The sequence below is a fragment of the Pelodiscus sinensis genome, chromosome 1, assembly GCF_052426305.1.
Source record: "Pelodiscus sinensis isolate ZL-2025 chromosome 1, ASM5242630v1, whole genome shotgun sequence".
In the NCBI taxonomy this organism is placed as follows: Eukaryota; Metazoa; Chordata; order Testudines; family Trionychidae; genus Pelodiscus; species Pelodiscus sinensis.
The window spans coordinates 230,941,226-230,968,059 of NC_143052.1; the positions used below are offsets into that span (position 1 = coordinate 230,941,226).

A 26,834-nucleotide genomic window follows, 5' to 3' on the forward strand; every position below is an offset into this window, starting at 1 on the left:
GCAGACAAGTGCAAAGTCAATAATTTAATAAGATACATCTTTGGGATCTGAGTTAAAAATAGCAGAAAAGTTACATTGATATGATGCATTAACAAAACCCAGTGCTCATTTGGGAGTGAATACTCCCAATACCCTATGATTTTCAGCCTATTGTGATGGAGCAGTCATCATTACTCCCAAAAGATCTGAGTTTATTAATTACATAACCATGAAATACCAAGAGACGTATTTTTCAATTTTTCCCATCATGAAAATAATTTTTGGTTTTATAGAATGTTTTGAAATATGTGTTCTCCTCATTCATTACTGTGCTTCTCTTTGCACTGTGTTCCGAATAACTTCTGCTTTCATCTGTACAACATTTTATGTTGTACAGGCAATGGAGAACAGAAGGCTGGAGCAAATCAATGCAACATAATAGAACTATGGTTCCTGAAATGAAAAAGTAATGGGGGTTCTTGCATGCCAAAGAGATATTGTGCAATTCAAGCATATGCCATCTCACATTCATTTACAGAAGTGTCTGGGTTTTTTTGACATAGTACTTATTTAACTTGCCTCACCTATTACAGTTGAATGCTTCTCCCCTTAAGTAGAGAAGTGTTGCAGGTAATTCCTTTTCTGCCTTCCTTTGCATTGTAGTTCTGCGATTCCTTCAAATTCTTCCAAGCTTTGAGCCTCTTTCCCACATTTAGATTATTGAGCTATCAACTCCTGCTTTTGCTCTGTGATTGTAGCAACCTTGATTATCTGCTTGTGCACTTCCACCTCAAGCACCTCTGTACTGTCTCTTGTGCCAACTCCTGCCATACATTGGGGAAATTCCTGGTCAGACTCAGAAATGCCGTTTCTTTATCCTCCAAATCACCCTGCAACATTCATCTGTTCAATAACTGCACTACAATAGTGGCAAGGCAGGAGGTGAGATGTGTTTACTGTCCCTCTCAATTTTAGCTCCATTCTCAGAAGTATTGGCAACAGGTGGCCCAACAGAATTGCCACCAGGCTCCTGGGTAAAGCAGGGAGTTGGGAGGGGGCCCAGCTCTGTGCTCCTGGAAGGGGCGGACTGGGGCAGCCAGCCTCAGTGCCTCCCAGAGCATGCCATGCTGTGCCTCCTGACCTGGCAGCTGTCAGAGCTGCCCAGATCACACCATGTGGTGCTCTGATGGGGATCTAACGGCCCCAGGTCTCTGACTGCCATCATTGCAGAGATGGTGGAGGCTGGCAGCTCCGGGCTTTTTTGAATTGCTAACCTCAGGGCGGTTGTCTCCTTTGCTCCTTCCTCCCATTGAGGGGCCTAATTGGCAACCCCACTAGCTGTCATCTGCAAACTAAAACAGAAAGATGTTAGAGAACACCAGATCCTTAGGTTGGTCAATATGATACGAGGCCCAAGTGTTTCTGGTCAATAGTTCCACAAAACTGTTAAAACTTTTTCAATGTACAGGGGGAGGGGGAGGGATGACATTGGTGGGGAAAAAAAAACCCCATAAGCTAATGAGAATGAAAAAAAGAAGTGAGAGGCATTGAGGCTGTTAGTTACCATGATTATGGCTGAAAGTGCATGAATTTTGAAATCGCAGATTGAATGATCACTGCAATTACTTCAGTCACGGAGCAGGCAGAGGTCATTGTAAAACATTTTAATCATAATGCCATGAAGAGCTTGGGGCAGATGTTCATCAGTAATATCAAAAAGAGTTCTTCATTTCCCTGAAAAACAACCAACCAACCGATCCTGCCTCCCATTCTCAGATACGATAGTCTTGGTGATTGATTAAAAAATTCTGTTCCATCTCTAATATTTTGTGCTTGACTTTGCTGTTTTTATTGCCATGGCTCTGTTTAATCTGTATATTCCCCACCGCTTCCTGCCCCAGAACAAATTTTAAGTGTCCCCCGTGATGCATATCATAGGCAGATGCTTAGTGTTAGGCATGTACCCAAGTGCTTTGCTGGGTGGGGGCCAGAGTGCTCAGCACCGTGCAGGATTAAACCCTAAATGCACCAATAGCACAAATATTAGGCAAAGAGTGGGCTGTGAACTTTAACAACCTGAAGCCTCTGAGGAAACATTTCCCTCCATCCTGCAAGAAAACTCCTACACAAAGCTGCCCTTCGTTCATTCCTCCTCCTGCATCACCTCTAGAGGAGCACCCAGGTAATGGCCCTGTGCTGTGTGTCCACCCCTATTTTCAGTGGGGACACTGCTGGGCATTGCTCCCATCTTTGGTCTCTGTGGAGAGGATAGTTTAGAATGTTGCCTCCCTTCCAATCCAGGGTCTTTTCTGAAATGACATGAGGTCTGATTCCCCATCCTGGGTCTCTGCTGTATCTAGTTCTTTGCTCAGCTGAGGGGTCTGTATCTTAGGGTATGTCTAGACTACATGCCTCTGGCAACAGAGGCATGTAGATTAGGCTATCCAGCATAGGAAAATGAAGCGGCAATTTAAATAATCGCCGCTTCATTTAAATTTAAATGGCTGCCGCGCTGAGCCAATCAGCTGTTTGTCGGCTCAGCGCAGTAGTCTGGACGCTCCGCGGTGGACATCAAAGGTATTTGTCAACCTCCCCAGTATGCCTCGTGGGATGAGGTTTACCAGGGAGGTCGACAAATGCCTTTGATGTCGACCACGGAGCTCCAGACTACTGCGCTGAGCCGACAAACAGCTGATCAGCTCAGCGTGGCAGCCATTTCAATTTAAATGAAGCTGTGATTATTTAAATCGCCGCTTCATTTTCCTATGCCGGGTAGCCTGGTCTACATGCCTCTGTCGCCAGAGGCATGTAGTCTAGACATACCCTTATATAGCTGATGGAATGAGTAAGGGAAGTTTTAAGTGTTTCCGTAATAACCTCTAATATCATCAATTCACAGACACTTACCTTCCTTCCTTCCCCCCCCCTCCGCATCCCCCTCCTGTTCTGAAATGTGATTTGTCCTTTTCATATGTGTTCATTTTTTTAATTGTATCCTTTGGTATATATGGTTGTGACTATTTTCTTCCACTATTTGATCTGAGGAAGTGGGTCTGGCCCACGAAAGCTCATCATCTAATAAACCATCTTGTTAGTCTTTAAAGTGCTACATTGTCCTGCATTTTGCTTCAGCTACCCCAGACTAACATGGCTACATTTCTATCACTATTCCGTAATAACTGTATGTGCTATGAAGTGAAACTCCAGAGTTCCCAGCAAGCTGTTCCTTTGGAATCCCTTAGGTCTCCTGGTAGACTTTGCTAAACATTATGGGATGCCTTCTAGACTTTGTTCACACCCAGCCATGGCAAGAGAGGGGGATGATGTACATGTGTGGGTGAGGTAGGATTCAGGTTGCTTCTTGTACTCGCAAAAGAACCCTGGGATTTCTAATGTGCTCACTAGAAGATTGATTCATGGGCCCATGTGGCTCATGCCCAAGGCCAATTTGGGAGTCCCCACAGGAGCACTGTAACCTATGTAGAAGTGTGTGTGTATGTGGGGGCTACCATCACTAGAATTGTGGTCCCACCCTCTGCTCTTCTTTCACTTGAGGTCCGTTGGCCAGGCCAGAAGTCAGAGCTGGGTCATGGGAAGAGACACCCAGAGAAACCTGGGCCTCTGTGGGGAGCGCTGGATTTTCTGCCTGCCTTGGGTGCTTGAGAGCCATCTCTGGACAGTGTCCTCATTCTCAGCGTAGGTGGATCTGGGGCTCCCCCTGGCAGTCCAGGTTCCCTGGGTGGCTCTTAGCACCATATGACTCCAGCTTCTGGCCTTGTCATGTCTCTGGTCTTTGGGGAGAAGAGGCGGAAGATGAACACATCATAAAAGTAAAATATTGAGACCCTTTGGGGGTGCCATTAGCCCTGCCCCCATTGTGCCCAAAGCCCCACCCTCTCCTGGCTCCCCTCCATGTTCTTCCTCACCCAGTGCTGGTTTGCCGTGACCCTCCTCAGTGCTCCATCTGCCACTCACCTCTTCTCACCCTCTCTACTTGCTGCTCATCTTCTCGCTTCCCTGCCAAAAACCCCCCCTACCGACTGCAAGGACCGCTCACTCTCCTGCCAGGCCATCCCTGTCTGCAGCTCATCTCGCTGTTTGCCCGCTACCTGCCCCTGGCCCACTGCTCACCCTCTCACCTGTATATTGAGACCAATGGCATCCCTATCGTACATTGATTGGGACAAACAATTAAATATTGAGACGGTCCTGATTTTTATTGGTACAGCTGGTCACCTGAAAGAATAGGAGCAAGGGGTTCACCTCAGCTCTTGTACCAGGAAGAGGCTGATGCTGCTAGCTGGGGCTGTGCGTCATGGCGGGGGAGCTGCAGTAAGAAAGAATCTTGGGGCTTGTGTTGTGTAAAGAAAATTGCCAATTTCTCCTTTTGGGATAACATCCTCTCTCCAGGTGCACAAACCACCTTGAACCTAGGCTCAGTGTGCGTTGGGTCTTTCCCTGCAAATATTTTGTGACTCTTTGCTTCGACAAGCTTCTGAAATGAATTCAGATGCAATGCATTGAAATTAAAATGCACAGACCTCATTAAATTCTGACCTGTGAAAATGATCCCTGTTTGCCTCATAGAAGTAGGTCTGTAGTTTTCCTCAGCAGAAATGTTTTGAGAAGATCAGATTCTACCTTAGATACAGGCTATGATCTGCAGTGACATGAGTGGAAAAAAGATGAGATTCAAAGTGTTGTTTGGAAGGAAAAAAGTGATTTCTATTTAAGCTCCTCAGCTTAGACCTGTGAAAGCTAAGTTTCATGATCAAATATAAGACCTTATTGCTAGGGCTTTTTCTCATGGTTTCACGTTTGAACAGTAACAAATGAATAATAATGCAAGGTAGGAAGAAACTATTTTGTATGATGGCACCACTGTGCATAGCTTGAAAATAAGTTTTCCCTTTTCTTATGATTTTAAGCTTCCTCTGTAGTAGCTCCTGAATGTGTCATCTGTATAATTACAGGATTTATGTTGGCTGTATTGTGTGAAAGGAAGCTGCCATAATTATATGCACCCGAAGCTTTTTTTTTTGTAGAAATAAATTATTGGCTGCACTCATAATGGTGTTCAGGCTGTCAAAGGTGCCCCAAGTCATTAGGTTAATGAATACAGGTCAGCAAGCCTTTTGAAGGACAACAATTAATGCCTCTCGTTAGAGCTGTTAATATGGTTTCAATAAGGATTTGTGCCATTACGCTGAGCTTTGGAAATTGTGACAGCAAGCTACCCTGGAAAACTGCAGCAATGGAAGAGAAATGTAATATCAAGTTAGGTGGAGACAGCATGTGAATTTTTCTATTTGGAATTTGTTGAAAGAAACATCCGTTGATTTCTTCATTGTTCCTCTGTAGATTTTAAATTCATCCTACTGTGTTATTAATCCCTTTAAATACATTAAAAATAAATGTGTGAGTAGATTCATTGCTTGTAAAAGGTGTTAGATGTCCTGACAGGTCTGGGGTCTGCAGTCTTCTCTCCACAAATCAGGCTACAATATGGATATTGCATGAGTCCTCATGAGGCACTGATGCACTCCTCAGCCCTGAGCTGGAGCGACTATTTTGGCACATGAGTGTGCTTCAGTATCCATGCTCATTCAGCCTTTCTGCTGAAAATTAATGAGTGTGCAACATAAAAATTCGTTATAAAGAGGTAGGGACTTCAAATACGGAAACAAAACTTTCTGTATTAAAACAATAAGAGTGTGGTCAGCCTGGGATAACTGTAATTATTTTCACTAGAGATCCCAAAAGTGGAACAAAGTGATGCCCTGTAGGTACTCACACTAGCAAGAGTGCTTTAAAAATTCTAAGCTGTGTTTTTTCTTTCCTTGTTCAAACCTCTCAATACTATGGGCAGTGAAACATACTTCTGGGGTTGGGTTTCATGGGTCACAGGTGAGCTTCTACTAGCAGGCTAGTAGGTGGAGGGTTGGAGTATGACTTCATCCATGACTTTACAGGCCTAGGTTCAGGAGCTATGGTGGGTCATGACATCTTAATTGCTAGAAATGTTGTTTATTGTTTAGTTCCTGATAAGACTGATTTCTTTTCCATCCAGCTGCAAGGTTACAGCAACAAAATAGCCTTTAATTAAACCGGAAGGAGTGGGGATACAGTTGTCTTCTATGTTCACTGATTCCAGTCAACCCCCTGAAAGCTGGCATTTCACTGGTTTGGAATCTTTTTTTCATAGGGTTTTGTCCTGAGAATAATCTCTATTGCATTTGAGAGACCGCCTCATATTGCACTGTCTGGTTAGGAGTTACATATTATACTGAAATACAGTATATTACTTAATCCTACATAGTTGCCACTGGAATTGTAATCCTTAACAGGTTTTCCATCAGCTATGAATATTACAGATTTTCGTGAATCTTCCCTACTGAAGTTAGAATTAGGAGGACCTTTTGTAGCAGATGTGGTTGATCGTCGGGCAGAGGAATACATAATAGTGCAAATTGGGCAAATAGAAGACCCTGGGTCTCGAAGAAGACGTCAGCTGCAGGTGCTGCTTTTTGCATATCATTGTCATTGGAAATTTTGTTTTGTGTCTTTTTTTGAGATGCCTTTATTTAACTGATATTGAGTTGTCCCCATCAACATTACATGGATTTTTGTTTTGTCATGAAATGTACACTGATGTTAGCATTAGCTGCATTGGTATTATCTACCTACATATTTCAGAAATGGGCATCTGTCTGTCTGTCTGTCCGTCTTTGAGTCCATTTGTTCAAGAACGCCTCCTAAATGACAAAATCTAGGGCCACTAAATTTGGTATGCAGCGTCCTCTTATCCTAACTGAAAGTGAGGTCAGGGCTTGGCTGTGCCAGTACAACGGGATATTCCTGAAATTTGATTTTCTCATAAAATGGAAAAGGAAGGGGTGTAGTATGAGGGAGTTATACTGTGGAATGACCACAGGGGGGCAGCAAGCATCCCAATGGGAAGCCATTGGCCAGCAGCATTCGACACCCTAGCTGGGCCCAGGAAGCACCAGTGGGAAGCCCGTATAGCTTCCTTCACTGCTGGGCCAGCCATGGGACTAAACCAGTGGCGGGGGTGTGGGTCCCTCCACTTCCACTCCAGCCTGATCCAGGGAGAAGCCAGCAGCCAGGGTGCATAGCTTGATTCCCGTCCCAGGCCAGACCCAGACGACATTGGTAAGTCTCGTATCTTGACTTTGCAACTTTGTATTTGATCCCTCTTTCTGGAACTTAATGAGCATTGGGGACAATTCCCTCTGGCCTGACACTTAACATACAAGCAGTTTTGTCTAAAAGTAATCAGATTGGTGAAATTTGACTTGAGGGTTTTTGGGCAAAAGAAGAACATGAGGAAACAGACTTAAGTTACTTATGTTTTTAAATTTGAATGTCTTACAGGTTTTATACAACTGGACTCTACCTTTAAACTCAAGACGAAATGAGCAAGTTATCACAACTAAAACCTTTGAGATACCTAACAGGTTGGCAGAAATCAATTGAAATAATAGTTTATATAAACTGACTTGAATGCTATGAAATATTTTTATTTTCTTAAAAAAAAATTATTACATTCCATTATCTTATAATTCTTCAGACTGACAGTAAAACATAAACTTGCCAAGTTTTTAAAAATAATTATAGTACTGTCATCCTATCCACTTCTTGGGCTTATGTTACAGTCCAAGACATGACATTTACAATCTGGTATTCAAGAATCACAAAAATTGCTTTACATTCTTTATTATAGCTAATGAAACATTTTTACAGTATTTAAAAATATAACAGTTTCATTCTACAGTAGACTTCCAATAATCTGGCACCTTTGGGACCTAGATGGTGCTGGATTATTGGATATGATGGAGTACCAGAAAGTATTATAAGGGGGCATACTCCCAACCCAATCCTCCTCTCCTGCCCTCCCCCAGAGCCAAATACCTCCCCTCTCTGCTGTAACCCAGTCCTCCTCCTCCCCCAACCTTATGTCTGGGTCCCAAGGCAGCTGCCTGTGCTCAGTGGCAGGCTGCTAGCAAGTGCAAGCTGGATGCTGTGTGCACTGGGGCCACGAACGTACATGTAGCTCACAGCGGCCTGGCCGTGAGAGCGGCTGATTGGAGCACTTCCAGGTTCCAGTTGATGCCGGACTATTGGGAGTGCTGGAAAACTGGATCCCAGACAATTGGAGTTTTACTGTATAAGGAAACAGAACTTTTCTTTTTTTTTCTTTTCCCTGCAGTAATGCAATCTCCATAAACATTCAAGCTTTTCTGCAGGAATCTGAAATTGTTCCTCTCTCCATAAAGCATCAGTATCTTCATGCGAATATAGAGACACAAGTAACCATTGCATCAGTCATCTTGGCAGGTGTTTATGTGCTTATCATATTGGAGGTAAGTCAAGAGATGCTCTTTCTCTCTCTCTCTCTCTCTCTCTCTCTCTCTGTGCATACTTGTGTGTGTGTGTGTGTGTGTGTGTGTGTGCGCGCGCGCGCGCATGCATATGTATTGTTTTGGCAGTTAATGTACTTTCTGAAACTGAATCTGAAACTTTCCAGTAGTATCAGACATTGCTTAGGGCACAAACAAAACTTCATTCCAAATATGCTGAAGGAAACAGGAATGAATGGCAACTGATCCTAGTAGGTTATTACTAATTATTTCCATGGTACTTGAGCAGTTCTTGGTTATTTCTCTCTATAGGAATCTTGTGATATTTCCATTATATTTTATAACATGGCTGGGAGACTAAGCCAACCTGTTGAAACTTGGTAAATAAGACCTCAAGTCAAAAGCAAATAACTCTCACAAGTTTAAAAAAAATCACTTAGGTCATTCCCTTCTCTAAGACACCTGAAAACAAATTAGAATCATTTGTGCATGTAAAAGAGTAAAGTAAATATTATGTTTATTTTTAAAACAACAACAATTTGAAATACCTACAGTGCATCCTTTTGTATGGAAGGAGAAGATTTGAGTTAATATGAGGGAAGTTAATGGATACAAAACTTTAATCACATATTCCAAGGCTCATAGATATGCAGTTTAACTCAAATACTTCGTATCATGACTGAAGATGATAGATATATAAGAAGTGATACAGAGATATATGAGAAGTGGTACAGGATTTATTTTTTGACATTCAACAAGTCTTTCTTGGAATGTAAATGACAACATGAATATCCTGTAACTGAAACATGAGACACAGGGAATAATTCTCCCTTCTTTTACACCATTTTTAGGGTGCGTCTACACTGTGGCACTAGCTTGAAATAAGCTACACAATCTGAGCTATACAAATCGCGTATCTTATTTCAAGCTTATTTCGAGAGAGTCTATTTTGACATTTGGCACTGTTTACACAATAAATAAACCACTATTCTGACAAGTCCCTTAATACTTGTGGAACGAGGTGTACTAGGACATCAGACTAGCACACCTGTTATTTCGATTGTATTTCAAAATAACGAATAACAAAATGCAGAAAATGCGAAATAGCACTGCAGTCTAGATGTACCCTTATACTTATGGAATTCCATGGGTTTCAACTGCGTTGCATTTGATTTTCACTGGTGCAGGTGAGAGAGGATCTATGGAATGTGTCACAATGGCAATATTTGGTTTGCTGATTATTCTTCCCTATCTATCATCATGATTTTTTTTATACTGTAACCCATCAAAATGCTAAATAAGATAAGGAATGCCTTTCTTCCAATCCAGCTCCAATAACAGAGACAGGTACCATGTATCAGACAGTTAAAAGTTTAGATTATTCACTTCAGGAATGGAAATTGATGTGTAAGGCTAACACTGGTTCCTTGTACTTTATAGATGCTATCTCAATACACTAAGTGCAAAGGGGAGTAGTATATTGGATTTTGATTTAAAGGCATCTATACAGATTGCACATCATTGAAAGAACCTTAATACATTTTAATGCTGTGTTTTTTCTTCAAAATGTGTGCAGTCCTTAGCAATTGCAAAAACATCAAGTTGTGAATGTGCATGGTGACAGGATGATTTGTCTGCAGTTGTTTGCAAGTTGTGAGACTAGAAGAACTCACAACCAACACAAAGTTCAGGGACTGAGTGTACAGACACTAGATCAGAAAACCTGGAAATTCATACATGTTTCTATTGTTTCTAAGAGAAATGTTTAAAATAACTGTAGCTGGTTTTTTTACTAAAACATGAAGGGACAAATTCTACCCTCAGATGCATGCTTCAGTGGAACTACTTCTGAAGATTTAAGGGTAGAAAAAAGATTAAAAAACAGAAAAATATTTTGCCATTGTTCCATTATAACTACCATTTTCTATATCTGAGTTTTCAAAGGCTATGTCTAGACTGCAAGCCTCTTTCGAAAGAGAGTGTCTAGACTGCACGCGGAACTTTGGAAAGAGCAAGCCGCTTTTTCGAAAGAAAGCACCCAGTGAGTCTGGATGCTCTCTTTCGAAGAAGCCCTATTTACATTCAAGAACGCCTTCTTTCGAAAGAAGCACTTTCGAAAGAAGGCGTTCTTCCTCGTGAAATGAGGTTTACCGCCGTCGAAAGAAAAGCCGCGTTCTTTCGATTTAATTTTGAAAGAACGCAGCTGCAGTCTAGACGCAGGTGAAGTTTTTTCGGAAAAAGGCTACTTTTCCCGAAAAAACCCCTGAGTCTGGACACAGCCAAAATGTTAATGTCTTTCACTTTATCTACCTTCAAAATGGTATTTATTCTCTTGACAAACATGACAAACAGAGAAACTTTTAAATTACACAAATCAGAGGAAAATATTCAACATTCCAGCAGAATATGATGATTGTCTGGTTATCCTTCATCCTCAAATCACTCTGAGTGTGAATGACAGAATTGGTAAACAGTGACTTACCTTAGATGTGGTATTTAGAACTGGCTTCTAGAGTTAGAGTAGTGATTTCTCAGAACTTAGCACTCCATTCTTTTCTTCTCGCTATCAGAGAAATCAATTCCCAGTGTCACAGGGTAATATCTCACTAGTCCATTTTCTACCTTGCTGCTGCTTTTCATTTTTCTTTCTCTTACACTTTTCCTTTGTTTTACTCATTTCCATTTACCAATTTACTGTTCTCTGGTCTTCAATTAATTCATTTTTTGTATCTTAATTTTTTTTGGAATCACTGTGAATTTGTAAAATATTTATCTTTTGAATTTGTCCTTTAAAAAAGCAAGGTGACTACTTTAAGAAAAATGGTATTAAAGGAGTTAATTACCTTTATCCAAAACTACACAATATATTGCATCTGACCAATAGCATTTAACATAAACAGGAAAAGCCAAGTTAGAAAAGAAGAAGCTACATAAGGATTAACTATTTAAATAGTTGCATTAATTTATTCCCAGATCTTGGAGGTCTGAAATGGAAAGGGAGGCCAGTGTAGCCCAAACTGTCCACTTTTTATCATGAATGAAAGTTTTTAGATAAAGATTCAAAATTTCAGAAATGTATCTAAAATTTGGAACCATCCCTTTTTGGCACCCTCTTGAGTTATCTAGAGGCGAACTTCCTCACAAAACACGAGTTTTTCCTGCTTGTTATATTCTGTAGTGGATCTTCTATGTAAAGCTCATATTCCCTAGAATCCATGCTCACGCTATGGCCCTTTCTGAGAACCATAGAATTGTAGGGTTATATGGGTCTGCAAGGGTCAAGTAGTCTAACCCCCTGCCAAGATGCGGGATTTGTTGTGTCTAACCCATCCAAGGCAGATGGCCATCTATCCTCCTTTTGAAAACCTCTAGTGAAGGAGCACACATGACTTCCCTCAGCAGACTGTTCCATTGTCCTACTGTTCTTACAGGTACGGAGTTTTTTCCTAAACTCTGAGATTTAATCTAAATCTGCTATTCTGTAGCTTGATCCCATTCCTTATTGTTCTGCCTTCTGTGACAAGAGAGAACAACTTTTTTCAATTTTTTATGCTAGCCTTTCAAGTATTTGAAATCTACTATTATGTCCCTCCTTAATATCCTTGTTTCTAAATAAAACATATACAGTTCCTCCAGCCTTTGCTCACATGGCTTGCATACTGTATATTTTATCATCTTTGTCACTTGCCTAAGGAGCCTTTCCAGTTTCTCTCTATCCTTTCTGGTGACCAAAATTGGACACAGTACTCTAGCTGAGGTCTAAACAGAGTCAAGTAGATTGGTATTATCACCTCTCATGATTTGCATATCATGGCTCTGTTAATGCAACCTAAAATTGCATTTTTTTTGCAGCAGCATCACATTACTGATTTACACTGAGATGGCGATCTACCACAATTCCCAGATCCTTCTAAGCAGTTCTGCTGTCAACCTTTTATCCCCCCATTCTGTATTTGTGCACTTGATTTTAATTTCAAGAGTAGAGCACCTTACATTTATCTTTGTTGTCTGCTTTCCAATTTCTGCTAATGTCAGCAGCATCTGAGAGGACTGAGTTAATCAGCATATCCAAACTGACCCCCTTATATGTCCCTGGACTCAGTGATTTTGGTTGAGCAACACATCCAGGCTGCCACCCTCATAGGCCAGGGGCACTGTATCAGAATCATAGAGTAATAGAACACTAGAACTGGAAGGCACCTTGAGAGATCATCAAGTTCAGTCCTTTGAGTCATGGCAGGACCAAGCACCATCTAGATCATCCCTCACAGGTGTCTAACTTGCTCTTAAATATCTCCAGTGATGGTGATTCCACAACCTCTCTAGGCAATTTATTCCAGTGTTTAACCATCCTGACAGTTAGGAAATTTTTCCTAATGTCCAACTGAACCTCCTTTGCTTCAGTTTAAGCCCATTGCTTTTTGTCCTATCATCAGAGGCCAAGGAGAACAATTCTCCCTCCTTCCCCAACTCCCTTTTAGATACCTGAAAACCACATCATGTCCCCTCTCAGTCTTCTCTTTTCCAAACTAAACAAGCCCAATTCCTTAAGCCTTGCGTCATAGTTCATGTTTTCTAGATGTTAATCATTCTTGTTGCTCTTCTCTGGACCTTCTCCAATTTCTCCACATCTTTCTTGAAATGTGGTGCCCAGAACTGGACACAATACTTCAATTGAGGCCTAATGAGCAGACAGTAGAGTGGAAGAATGATTCCTGTTTCTTGCTCATAACACTCCTGTTAATGCATCCCAGAATCATGTTTGCTTTTTTTGCAACAGTGTCACATTGTTGACTCATGTTTATTCTGTGGTCCACTATGACCCCTACATCGCTTTGCAGTACTCCTTCCTAGACAGTTGCTTCCCATTCTGTATGTGTGAAACTGATTGTTCCTTGCTAAGTGGAGCACTTTGCATTTTCCTTATTAAACTTTATCCTATTTACCTCAGACCATTTTTCCAGTTTGTCCAGATCATTTTGAATTATGACCCTATCCTCCAAAGCAGTTGCAACCCCAACCAGCTTGGTATCATCTGCAAACTTAGTAAGCATACTCTGTGTACCATCATCTAAATTGTTGCTGAAGATACTGAACAGTCCCAAAACAGATCCCTGAGGAACCCCACTTGTGCTCTTCCAGCATGATTGTGAACCATTAATAACTACTCTCTGAGAACAGTTCAATGGCTATTAGCCAGGATGGGTAGAAATGGTGTCCCTAGCCTCTGTTTCTGTGGAGGTGGGTGAGAGGAGAGGGATCATGTGAGGATTACCTGTTGTGTTCCCTCCCTCTGGGGCACCTGGTATTGGCCACTGTCGGCAAGACAGGATACTGGGCTAGATGGACTGTTCTTATGTAACAGTTATCCAGCCAGTTATGCAGCTCCCTCCCCTTATAGAAGCCCAATCTAAATTGTATTTGTCTAGTTCATTGATAAGAAGGTCATGTAAGACTGTATCAATTGCCTCACTAAAGTCTAGGTATACCAGGTCCACCTCTTCTCCCTTATCCACAAGATTTGTTATCCTATCAGAGAAAGCTATCAGATTGGTTTGATATGATTTGTTCTTTACAAATCCATGCTGGCTGATACCTATCACCTTATTATCTTCCAGATGTTTCCATTATCTTCCCTGGCATAGAAGTTAAACTGACTGGTCTGTAGTTTCCTGGTTGTTCTTATTTCCCTTTTTATAGATGGGCACTATATTTGAATATATCAGAATAGAGTATGCCTGAGCAGGCTGGGTCAAACAGCACTTCTGAGCTGCCACCCTCATACACCCCATGTTCAGCTCATCCCTGTTTATAGCCCCTTCTGCTAGAGCCCTGGCCACCATGGGAGTCCAAGCCGCCACCCTGCCCCTCTCACCACAGGGAGATGAGTGGCCAGGTGGGCACATTCCTTATGCTTCCCTGGCCTTGGAGCATAAGGAAGGCAGGCAGTGTGTGGCTCCAGTGTCCCAGGCCTGGAGCACTGGGTAGGGAAGAGGGGTGCAGATCTAGCCTCCCCGGCCAGGGGCACATGCAGGACAGGCACTGGGGGTAGCAACATTTTGCCCCCTTAATGCCTACAGTAGGCGTTCTGGGGGCAAAGCGTGGGCAGGGCCAGGCTGGCAGTTTGGGAAAGCAATGCCTTCCCGTGCCTAGGATACTGGATGCCCATGAACACTAGATTTGTTTATGGGAAAAACTGATAGCTGAAGAGAGTATTTCAAAGTTCTTTTGTTTAGGCTAGACAATAGGAACGGATCATTCCTGGCTATAGGCAGTGTTTCCTTGAGTGAGCTCACAGTGCAGTTATACAGCTTCAGTATTTTGGTTACCAAGAAGGGATTTATGACTAGAATTGATCTGGTAACTACTTAGCTGGGATGTGCGTAGCCCTGGGTTCATTAACATCTGGAGCAGAGATTTCCTATCAGGTAATGCTTCCCTGCTCTTCTGGTTCCAGAGTTCACTGCAGTTCTTGCCCTGGAATCTCTGTTCTCCATTGTATATGCTAATCTTTGATGCAAATGAGGCTGGGGGAGTTTCCTTAATCTTGTCACCCCTTTCTGAAGGGAGTTAAGTATGTCTTCCCACCTCTGTCAGTCTATTCATTGTTTTCTGCAAGACTTCTGATCAGTTTTGGTTCAAGCAGAAGCTGTGGGGGAGGGAGGACTTTTGTGAGTCAGATAGGTCAGACAGATACTATGCCAGGATTCTGCAAGAACACAGAGCTGATTGGTTGTCCTGCAAGTAGAAGCTGTACCTAGTATTGATACTGTTCTGTGTTAAAAATCATGTCTGTTAGATCTGCTGTCTTTCAGGCAAGATACTAACTTTTTAGATCTATTTGTAGTCAGCTTCTGAAAGATATTTTAAGTTTTTTTTAATTTTTAAATTGCAATAATAGTAAGGATGGAATCATTGGTCACATCTCGCATATGCAACCCCACAAACAAAACAAAAGAAAACAAAACAAAATCCCCTCAAACCAAATCGCACCTTCACAATAGCCTGCTCAAACCAGTGTCCTGTAAAAAAAATCACCTTCACAACTATATTGCTTTTATTGAATTCTGCTATATTTACCACATACACTCACGTTGTTCTGGCATCCAACCTTTTTGTCCATTTATGAGATGGCATTCTGCAACTCTGTGTTTAAATCTATTTTATTTCTGTAGCCATATCCTCTTCATTTTCTGTTTGAAGTCTCCTTTATTCGTGTGACCAACCTTTCCTTCAATAGCTTTACATTGATTTTTTTTAAGTTGATTTTTTCCTCAAATATTGATCTGTTACCTCTGTGTATTTGGAGTTTCTGTTGCTCTTATTTTATTGAAATAGCTCCTTTTAAATTTCTTTCTATCTTGGTTTTTCATTTGCAAATCATACTTCACTGTGTTGCAATTTATATTTTGAACTTTGTCACTTGTTCCTATTATGTGTGTGTCACCTACACACTTCTTATGATGTGTAGAATTAAAATAAGACTTATTTCAAGATGTAGAATTGTTGACAAGTATAGAATAATTCATTTGGTTGTGAGCCACTTCTGCTATACAGGAAATGAAAGCAAATGTATGTTTAAGAAGAATGTGTATTAGATTTAACTACATTTTTTCTCTTGTCTGCAATCTAATATCCCTTCATGATTGATAAGTGATACAGAAAAGTTGAGACACAAAACATGTTTGATATTGTTATACAAAGTTATCTGTAATGAGATATAGACAGCTGAGATATTGAAATGACATCAAATTTTTTATTCAAAGATTTACACTGAGAATATATAGTTCAAAACACACATTTTTAGAGGTAAGGTTGTGTCTATTATTGCTCCTAAAACACTTACAGAACATTAAAATAAATCCTCTGAGTGAAAATCCTAAATGCTTTAAATTTAGAAAATTCATTGGGTAAGGATTCAGCAAAGAAATATGACAAAGCTCTACTTCTGGTTGGAAGAGCTAAGCAGAAAAATTGATACTAAATGTAATGAAATAAATTTGGCAGCATGTGACCTCAAGAGGAAGAACGAGGAGAACTCATGCATCCCCAATGCAGATAGAGGTAAAAAAACAGATATTATAGCAGAGAATGTTTTGTAAGAATTATCTGAGGAAAGGGATCAGAAGAAGACCCCATCAAACAGAAGGCATGGGATGCATTGTTCTAAGGGTGAGGGGTTCCATGACCACCACTCCCAAGAGGAGGAGATGAGTGATGGTAGTTGGAAATTTCCTCTTAAGGGAGATGAAGTCATTCATCTGCTGTCTAGACTGGGAAATTCAAAAAGTGTGCTGCTTGTTTGGAGCTAGAATTCAGGATGTGACAGGGTGTCTGTTGAGGCTGATCAAGCCATTGGACTGCTACTCCTTCCTAGGTTTCTATGTGGGCACCAATGATATTGCCAAGAATGACTTTGAGTAGGTCACTGCAAACTATGTGGCTCTGGGAAGAAGAATTATGGAGTACGTGATTGGTGGTGCAGGCGGTGTCAGTGGGTTTCGGATTCTTGATTGTGGGAAGTTGTTCCAGGATGAAGGATTACTAGCAAGAGATGGGATTCCACCTAACAAAGAGAGGGAAGAGTATCTTTGCAGGCAGACTTGGTAAAGTACAGTGAAGAGGGTTTTAAAGTAGGTTCAGCCTAAGTGACCTGAACCCTGAGGTAAGTGAGGAAGTGGGATACTGGGAAGAACACAAAGTGGAGAGTGCAGTGGGGAGGGCTCCTGATTCATACTGAGAAAGTAGGGCAATTGGCTAGTTATCTTAAGTGCCTGTACACAAATTCAGGAAGTCTGGAAGCTAGCAGGAAGAACTGGAACTCCTGGCACAGTCAAGGAACTATGATATGACAAGAATAAGAGAGTCTTGGTGGGGTAACTCACATGATTGGAGAACTGTCAGAGAAGGGTATAAACTGTTCAGGAAGGATGTCAAAAAGATAGTTGAGAGTCTTTGGTTTAAAGAACTAGATTTGAGGAGCAACGAGAGTGATTAGGATTGAAAGCAACAAGAGTGATGGCATGGTGGGTGTCTACTATAGACTGACAGATGAGACGGATGAGATAGACAAGGTTTTCTTCAGACAACTGACATAAGTTTCCAGTTCATAGTCTGTGGTTCTCATGAGGAACTTCAATCATCTGCTGGGAGAGCAACACAACTGTACAGAGACAATCCTGGAAGTTTTTGGAGTGTTTTGGGAACAACTTCCTGGTGCAAGTGCTGGAGGAACCAAATAGGGGTTGTGCTTCTTGTGACCTGCTGCTCACAAACAGGGAAATTGGTAGGTGAAGTGGGTGGCAGCCTGGGAAGCAGTGACCATGACAAGGTGGAGTTCACGATCCTGACAAATGGAAGAAAATAGAACAGCAGAATACAGACACTGGACTTCAGAAAAGCATACTTTGACTCCCTCAAGATACTGATAGGCAGGATCCCCTGAGAAGCTAATCTGAGGGGGAAAGGAATCCAGGAGAGCTAGCTGTATTTTAAATAAGCCTTATCGAGGGCACAAAAACAAACCATCCCAGTTTGCAGAAAGAATAGCAAATATGGCAGGTGAACAGCTTGGTTTAACAGAGAAATCTTCAAAAAGGTTAAAAAAAAAAAAAGAAAAAATAAAAAAGAAAAAAAAAAAAAGAATGGTCCTGCAGTACCTTAGGGTATGTCTACACTACCCCGCTAGTTCGAACTAGCGGGGTAATGTAGGCATACCGCACTTGCAAATGAAGCCCGGGATTTGAATTTCCCGGGCTTCATTTGCATAAGCGGGGTGCCGCCATTTTTAAAACCCCGCTCGTTCGAACCCCGTGCAGCGCGGCTACACGGGGCACGAACTAGGTAGTTCGAACTAGGAAGCCTAGTTCGAACTACCTAGTTCATGCCCCGTGTAGCCGCGCTGCACGGGGTTCGAACGAGCGGGGTTTTAAAAATGGAGGCACCCCGCTTATGCAAATGAAGCCCGGGAAATTCAAATCCCGGGCTTCATTTGCAAGTGCGGTATGCCTACATTACCCTCCTAGTTTGAACTAGGAGGGTAGTGTAGACATACCCTTAGAGACTAACAAAAAATGTAGATAGTGTCATGAGCTTTTGTGGGCACAACCCACTTCTTCAGATGAATGGAGGTACAAATAAATGGAGGTACAAATAAATAGCAGAAAAAGAAGGGAGATGGGGAGGGAAAGGGGGGAAAAAACCTTGTCACCTGAAGTGTCCCTGCTAAATGAGGTTAATAGAGTGGTCTGCAAGAGCCTAATACTTAGCTTCTGATGTCATTTGGGAGTTGAATATAACGACCCATCCAGTTTGTCTTTGTTCAGTCCTTGGTTCAATGTCAAATTTGCATATGAAGGCAAGTTCCATAGTTTCTCTCTCTAGCTGGTTTCTGAAATTGCTTTGTAAGAGGATAGTCACTTTTAGATCCATTAATAAGAGACTAAACACAAAAAGGAGACTTACAAGAAGTGGAAACTTGGACAGATGACTAGGGAGGAGTATAAAACATTGCCTGAGCATGCAAGGTGTAATAAGAAAGACCAAAGTGCATTTGGAGTTGCAGCTAGCAAGGGACATGAAGGATAACAAGAAGGGTTTCTACAGGTATGTTAGCAACAAGCAGAAGCTCAGTGAAGGTGTGGGGTCCTTACTGAATGGGAAAGGCAACTTAGTAACCCATGATGTTGAAAAAGCTGAAGTACTCAACACTATTTTTGCCTTGGTCTTCACAGACAAGATCAACTCCCAGACTGCTGCACTGGGCAGCACAGTATGGAGAGGAGGTAAGCAACTCTCAGTGGTGAAAATACAGGTTAAGGACTATTTAGAAAAACGGAACATGCATAAGTCCATAGGAATGAATCTAATGCATTGAAGGGTGCTGAGAGTTGGGTGATATGATTGCAGAGCTATTGGTCATTATTTTTGAAAACTTGTAGTGATCATGGAAGTCCCGGACAACTGGGAAAAAGGCAACTGTAGTACACATCTTTAATAAGGGAAGAAGGAGAAGCCAGGGAACTACAGACTGGTCAGCCTCAGCTCAGCCTCTGGAAAAATCATGGAGCAGGTCATCAAGGAATCCATTTTGAAACACTTGGAGGAGAGGAAGGTGATCAGAACCAATCAACATGGATTCACCAAGGCAAATTGTGCCTGACCAATCTAATTGCTTTCTATGATGAGATAACTGGCTCTGTGAATATAGGAAAAGTAGTGAATGTGATATGAATTGACTTTAATAGAGCTTTTGAAATAGTCTTCCATAGTATTCTTGCCAGCAATTTACAGAAATATGGATTGGATGAATGGACTACAGGGTGGATAGAAAGCTGACTAGGTCAGGAGGTTCAACAGGTAGTGATCAATGGCTCAGTGCCTAGTCAGTAGCTGGTATCAAGTAGAGTACCAATGGTGTGAATCGCACCCTCTGCAAGTTCACAGACAGCAGGGACGGGGGGAGAGGTAAATATGTTGGAGGCTAGGGATAGGGTCTAGAGTGACCTACACAAATTGGCAGAAGGAGCCAAAAGAAATCTGATGAGGTTTAACAGAGACAAGTGCAAAGTCCTGCACTTAAGGATGGAAGAATCCCTAGCACTTCTACAGGCTGGGGACTGACTGGCTAAGAAGCAGTTCCCCAGAAAAGGACCTGCGGATTACAGAATACAGGAAGCTGGATAAGTGTGCCCTTATTGCCAAGATCACTAATGTTATATTGGGCTACATTAGCAGGTGCACTGCCAACAGATTGAAGAAAATGATTCTTCCCCGCTATTTGGCTCTGGAAAGGCCACATCTGGAGTGTTATGTACAGTTTTGGGCCTCCCTTCTACAGAAAGGATGTGGAAAAATTGGAGAGAGTCTAGCAGAGGGCAATGAAATTGTTTAGGGGGCTGTGGCACATGACTTATGGGGAGAGGCTGAGTGAACTGGACTTATATTAGTCCGCAGAACAGAAGGAGGGGGAATTTGATAACAGCCTTCGAATAACTTGAAGGGGCATTCTAAAGAGGATGGAACTAGGCTATTTTCAGTGGTGGCAGATGACAGAACAGGAAGAAACAATCCCAAGTTGCAGTGTATGTGTGTATGTGCAAGTCTAGGGTTGGATATTAGGAAAAAAACTATTTCAGTTGGAGAGTTGCAAAACATTGAAAGGGGTTGCCTTGGGAACTAATACAAAATCCATCCTTAGAGGTTTCTAAGGCCAGGCTTGACAAAACCATGGCTGGAATGATTTAATGGGGTTGGTTCTACTTTGAGCAGAGGATTGGACTAGATGTCCTCTTAAGGTCTTTTCCAACCCATATAATCTATGATTCTATATTGAGTAACTGAATTATTTGATTAAAATATAGGCACACAGAAGTGCATTGTCCAGTTTTAAAAACTGACAGCATCTTACTTAATGAAACATAGATTTTTGGTCAACCATTTTTATGAAATTAATACAAAAATTGCAATTTCCTTCCGTATCATAGTCACATTCTAAACAAATTTAAATGATGATTATACATCTGTTAGGTTTAATTTCTTGAACTCAAAGTACAGTCAATTTTAATCGTATTTAACCAGTAGCATTTAGAATACAGTTTTAAAAATGTCATCATGAGCTGCACCTTGCAATATGCAACCCTTCATCTTGCATTCTGAGAGCAATGATTTAAGGAGCCATTCATGCAAATGAAAGATTTAATTTACCTCTGATATATATGGTACATGTTCTCTCTGTCCACTTTATGCTAATATCTACTAATAGGAATAAGTATTTGTATGTGAAAAAATTATGCAGCACTTAGATGGAAAAACTGAATAAAATATTTTCATAATGGGTTCTGATCCCCTGGCAATTTCAGTTTAAAAACAGAGGTAGCAAAGTGCAGATCAGAGTATGCCTCTCCACTCTGCCAGAGAACTGGTGGCAACTGTGCAGGAAAGAGGAGCCATTCCTAGCCGCTACTGGAGAGGATAAAGTTGAACCCCTCCTCTGGCTTCTTGTCTGACCTTGCTGAGAGTGGAACATCTCGCTTTGGCTCCTGTTTCCTGATTTTAGTGAGGTAAGAAGGAAGAATGTAGTTAGCTCCTGGTTTGGGTGGGAAATGGGGTGAGGATCACCAGTGCTATTTATCCCCTCTCAGTGAAGAATATTTGTGACTCCTTTTTCCTTTAATCTCTCTGAACTGGTGAAGAGAAGAAGCTGCTGACTCTGTCATCCCCTCCATATGATTGGAGGAAAGAGCAATATGTTGTCCTGATCATTTTTGGTCCTTGACCAAGTTTTTAGTAGGGGAAGAAGACAGAAGAATCCATGTACAAAAGCTACCCGATCAAGAGGCACAGCACTAGGCAATATTAGTCTAGATTCTAGATGCTGAATGTTCTTGGGTTTTTAAATCTAATGAAGATGATTTATAAACATGAATTACATGCACAAAAAACTGGCCTGAATTGCTCCTCCTTTTTATTCTTTTAAAGACAAAATGTCAGGTTAGAAATCATAGGCCAGAAAAAGATACTTAATATCGACAGAAAAAATCAAAATAACCTTAAAGCTGCTCTAAGTATCTGAAGGAGCACTGTGGGCTGATGTAAATTTGTTGCAAGGGAAGGGTGGAGGATAGTTGCAAACAGGTAACTGACCTCTTTAGGCAAAGATCCATGTCTGGTAGAACAGTCCTTTTGAACCACTTTAGCCAGTTTTAATCCCTAGCTGCCACCAAACTGAGACTTTACCTAAATTGCAGGATAATACTCAAATAATTACACTGAGCTGTGGACAAGACATGGAAGACTGAGTGAAAGTAATTATGGACCTTTATTAACTCAACCTAAGTGTTGGATCTCTAGTACTATCCCTGATATTAACTCTCTAAGGGTATGTCTAGACGACATGCCTCTGCCGACCGAGGCATGTAAATTAGATATGCTGACAGAGTCAATGAAGTGGGAATTTAAATATCCCTTGCTTCATTAGAATAAAAATGGCTGCTTCGTTGTGTCGGCTCAGCTGTTTGTCAGCACAAAGTGGTAGTCAAGACGGGGATCGGTCGGCAAGGAAAGCCTTTGCCGACCGATCCCTTATGCCTCGAGGTTTACAGGATCGGTCGGCAAAGGCTTTCCTTGCTGACCGATTCCCGTCTTGACAGCCGCTTCGTGCCAACAAACAGCTGAGCCGGCATAACGTGGCAACCATTTTTATTCTAATGAAGCAGGGGGATATTTAAATCCCCGCTTCATTGACTATGTCGGTATGTCTAATTTACATGCCTCGGTCGGCAGAGGCATGTACTCTACATACACCCTAAATGTTTAAATCATTTTAAAGATCTTGGTGGTGGTTTTGTTGGGATGTTTTTTCTTATTTTGAACCTTTCCTTTATCATAACTAGGTTTCACTGTACAGCTGTGCTACTGTATGAAATATAAATTATACTACATTAAGAATTCATTAGATCAGAATGTTACCACCTAGGTAGTGCTGCTTGCTCTTCCAGGAATTAAGTGATATAGTGAACTGTAAAAAATGCTTTTGTCCAGGTCCCTCTTTGTTGTTATTAAAATATAGCGATCCATCTGAGATGTGATACTTTCAAGAAGAAGGGTAAATACAGGTTACACCTTCCTAAACTGGGACTCTCTCATCCGGCAACTTTCGTTGTCTGGCAGGATCATGGATGTTGCTGAAAGAGAATGCCCAGAGGCAGGAGGGCCAGCAGCTGAGAGCCCTGCAAAAGGTGAGCCTGATAGTAGTGGGCCAGTGAGCCTCAGCAGACTGGCAGGCTGTAGTAGCAGGGCCATGGTAGTGGAGCAGGAGCAGCCTGTGCGTGCTGGCTTGGCAGTGGGGTTGTGCCACGGTGACCTGAGTGGGGCTGCGTGCCAGCCCAGCAGTGGGGATAGTGCCAGGGCAGTCTGGCTGGCAGTAAGGCCAGATTATGGTCAGTGTTCCCTCTATGATTTCCCCCTCACCCTCCTCTGCTGTCCTGACTCCTGCTCTTCTCACTCCCTTTATCCCTCCTGGGACCTGCCCCCCCTCCTCGTCCTCACTGATTCCTGCACCTGCCTCCCCCCCATGCCCATCCCTCTTCTAGCTCCCTTCCCCATCTTCTCTCCTAACACTCCCCCTACCCACCTGTCCTGCCTATCCTCTGCTCTCTGGTGCCCGTACCTCTGCTCTCCTCCCCTTCCCTCTTCATGTCTGTCCTTCTGTTTCACCTCCACAATCCCCCTGGCATCTGCACTTCCCCTTACCCCCTGCACCCTCCTGGTGCCTCCCCCTTCTCTCACTGCCCCTGCCCTCCCAACACCTGCCCCCTTTCTCTCTGGTGCCCAACCCCTCACCACCCTCTGCCCCAGTTCTCTTCATGCCCCTCTGCTCCCTCATACATGACTTGCTCCATCTCTCACTTTCCTTATGCCCAACCTCTCCTCCTCTCCCTCCTTCTTGCCCCTCCCCTCCTCTCTCCTATTATCACCCTATCCCCTCCCCACTCCATTCCCCACTGACACCAACCCATCCCCTTAACCCCCTGCTCCTCCTGCCCTTTCCCTTCATTGTCTCCTCTTGGCCCCCTGGCATTTGTCTGTCCTCCATCCTCTCCTGCCCTTTGGTGCCTTCTCCTTTCTTCTCCTGCCCTCACCCCCTCCTCTCCTCTCCGAACAAGCCCCTTCCTCTCCTCACCCCACCTTCCCTTTAGCTGTCCCCCTGCCCCTTCCCTTCCACCATCCTGACACCTTCACCTACTGGGCAGGGCAGCAATCCTGTGGCTGGAGATAAGGCTGCGCTGCTATTTTTAGTACCATGGCCCTGGCCTAGGAGCAGCTGCACCACAGTCCAGTTCCAGTCCCGGAACATGGGGCAGCTGCCCATTACATGGCCTAGCTCCGGGAGCCACTGGAGCCGGGGCTGTGAAGCTATTTTTAGTACTGCAGCCCAGGCTCTGGCAGCCACCATGCAGGCCATGTGGTGAATACCCAGCTGCTCCTAGGGTGGGCAACCATCTGTCATACGTCCTACCTCCAGGAGTAGCTGAGGCTGCAGATGCATGGCTCTACAGAGAGGGTGAGTGGGACTGAAATTCTTGGTGTGTGCCCATGTAGGCATGCAGGGAATCCTGGCTGTGGCAGCACAGCAGGGGGAAGCCCATCTATGTTGGCAGCCTGATTGGGGCAGGCAGTGGGGCTGGAGCAGCAGTTATGGCAGCAGGGTTGGGGCAGTGATGTCACCTGTCCAGCAGCGGGGCCAAAGGAGCCAGCAGTGAGGAGTGCAGCAGGCTAAAGGGGCTGGTGGAAGGGGACATTCCCTGGTCTGGCAAATTGCCTCATCTGGGACTGCTCAGGTCTAGAGGGTGTTGGGCTAGAGATGTCCAACCTGTACTGCTTTCGAAGTGCCTGTTTCTGAATCTTTATTGATTTATTAATTTGGAATTGCTGAATTTGTGAAGGAAACAAAGTGTGCATATGTCCTATCTTGTATCATACTTGTGTGCTTTTTTAAAACTGGTCAAGACAGGTAATAGAACATTTACTGTGCTGCCTCCAGTAACCAAGAGGGAAGAGAGTCATAAAGTCTTAAAAATGTAACAAGGAACTAGAATACACCATACATCTCTAATGGACACAAGCTCTCCAGAAGTAGGAGGGACTGGCCAGCAGCTGGCAGGAGGCCTATGTCAGTGGCATGAGTCCACGGTGTGTTCTGGCCTTCCCTTTTTCTTCCCCCTCCGTCCACTCACTGGCAGCAGGGAAGGCACAAACCAGGCAGCTCCAGCCTACGTGGTGTTGCTGCTCAGCCATGCCACTCTGAGGATTGCTAAGAAGATGAGGGTGTGGAACAAGATTGGGGTGGGGGCGGTGACCTTTCTCCTTCCCCTGCTGTGCATTGGCACTCAGGCATTGGATATTTGTATAATAACTTTAAGTTTAAAGAAGGTAGATGTGTGAAACTAAATAAAATATTGACACCAATTTTAGGTCTGGCTGCATGAGAGAAACACGGTTTAATAAAATGGGTGCTCTCACTACAAGGTCATACTAAATCTGGTTATGAGGTACTCTTTTGGGAATATCATGACTTCAAAGGGTTACTTGCAGAATGAACATACAATCCGTAAAAATTAGCACATCCTTCCAGTTATCCATCCATGTAGAAAGGTGCCATTTGCACTCCGTGATAAACGCAAGGTTGAGCTTGCAGGGATGGAAGCAATGCAAGTAATACAAAAAATTGAAGAGTCAATGGAGTAAGTGAGTTCCCTAATAATTCTGGAGAAAAGGACGGTTGGCTTGGCCTATTGTAAGATCCTAGAGACTTCAACAAGGCCATAAAAGAACCATTTCGGACTACGAACCATAGAAGAAATTATAGCTCAATTTGCAAATGCTCAATATTTCAGTACATTGGATGCAACCTCAGGTTTTTAACAGCTAAAATTAAGTGAAGAAAGTTCCACAGCTGCTTAATGAGCTCCGCCCAGTCAGGGGCTCTGGGCTCAGCACATGGAACTGCCTGGCTGGGACTAGGGACACTTTTCCCTCAGCTCCAGCAGCAGCTTCCTGCTGAAGACAGAGCAGTGAGACTTTCCCAGTCAGTAGGGACACATCCCCTCTCTACCGGCATGGAACCCTGAGTGCCTGGCTGGGTGGTGCTCATGAAGCAGCTGTGAGGCTGTGCTGTCATGCAGCTTACAGGGAACCTTGCCCTGTGGCAGAGCTTCAGCCCCAGAAGTGTACCACAAAATCATACATTATGATCTATGTACATATTAATGATTGTTGACACCGCAATGGATCACATCAGCATTTGGGTCTCAATGAAAGAGCAGCATGATCTTAGACTTTGGGAAGTCCTGGATGCAACTAGAGTCAAAGGCGCCGTTTTGGGAGGGTAGAGGGGGCAGCAGCCATGCGCTCCATGATGCAACTAGCTTTTCATCCCGTTTCTTGGACGCTAAACGAGTGAGGGGAAAGTGCTTGTGTTCCATGCATGCCTCTCACACCTGGCTGGTGTAGGCAGCTCACCAGCCAGGTGTGAGAGGAATGCATGGAATGCAAGAACTTTCCCCTCACTCCTTTAGCATCCGAGGAATGGGATGAAAAGCAAGTCGCATCGCAATGAGCACGGCTGCTGCCTCCCCTATCCTCCCAAAATGGTGCCTTTGACTAGAGCGGCAAACCTCAAACTAAATAGGGAAAATGTATTCTGGAAGTGACAGAACTTGCTGCTGTTGGGGGCTTTATTTCCCCAAAGATGTAAAATCTGATAGAGGAAGATTTTAGCCATTGAGATGATGCCATGTCCCCAGTCAAAGAAAGATGTCCAATGGGCTATATGAAACAAAAGACAGGACTATGCAGCACTTTAAAGACTAACAAGATGGTTTATTAGGTGATGAGCTTTTGTGGGCCAGACCCACTTCCTCAGATCAAATTGTGGAAGAAAATTGGCATGACCATATATACCAAAAGGATACA

General features: G+C 43.0%; 1 protein-coding gene across 1 annotated transcript in view; it reads left to right on the forward strand.

Moving 5' to 3' along the window:
- The window catches only part of OCA2 (OCA2 melanosomal transmembrane protein), a 367,587-nt gene that overhangs the window by 117,534 nt on the left and 223,219 nt on the right, over nucleotides 1-26,834 (forward strand). Inside the window, exons 7-9 of the mRNA XM_006116097.5 lie at nucleotides 6,339-6,496; nucleotides 7,375-7,457; nucleotides 8,210-8,363. Of these exons, the coding sequence (XP_006116159.1) occupies nucleotides 6,339-6,496; nucleotides 7,375-7,457; nucleotides 8,210-8,363 (395 nt within the window). The remainder of the gene's footprint in view (nucleotides 1-6,338; nucleotides 6,497-7,374; nucleotides 7,458-8,209; nucleotides 8,364-26,834) is intronic.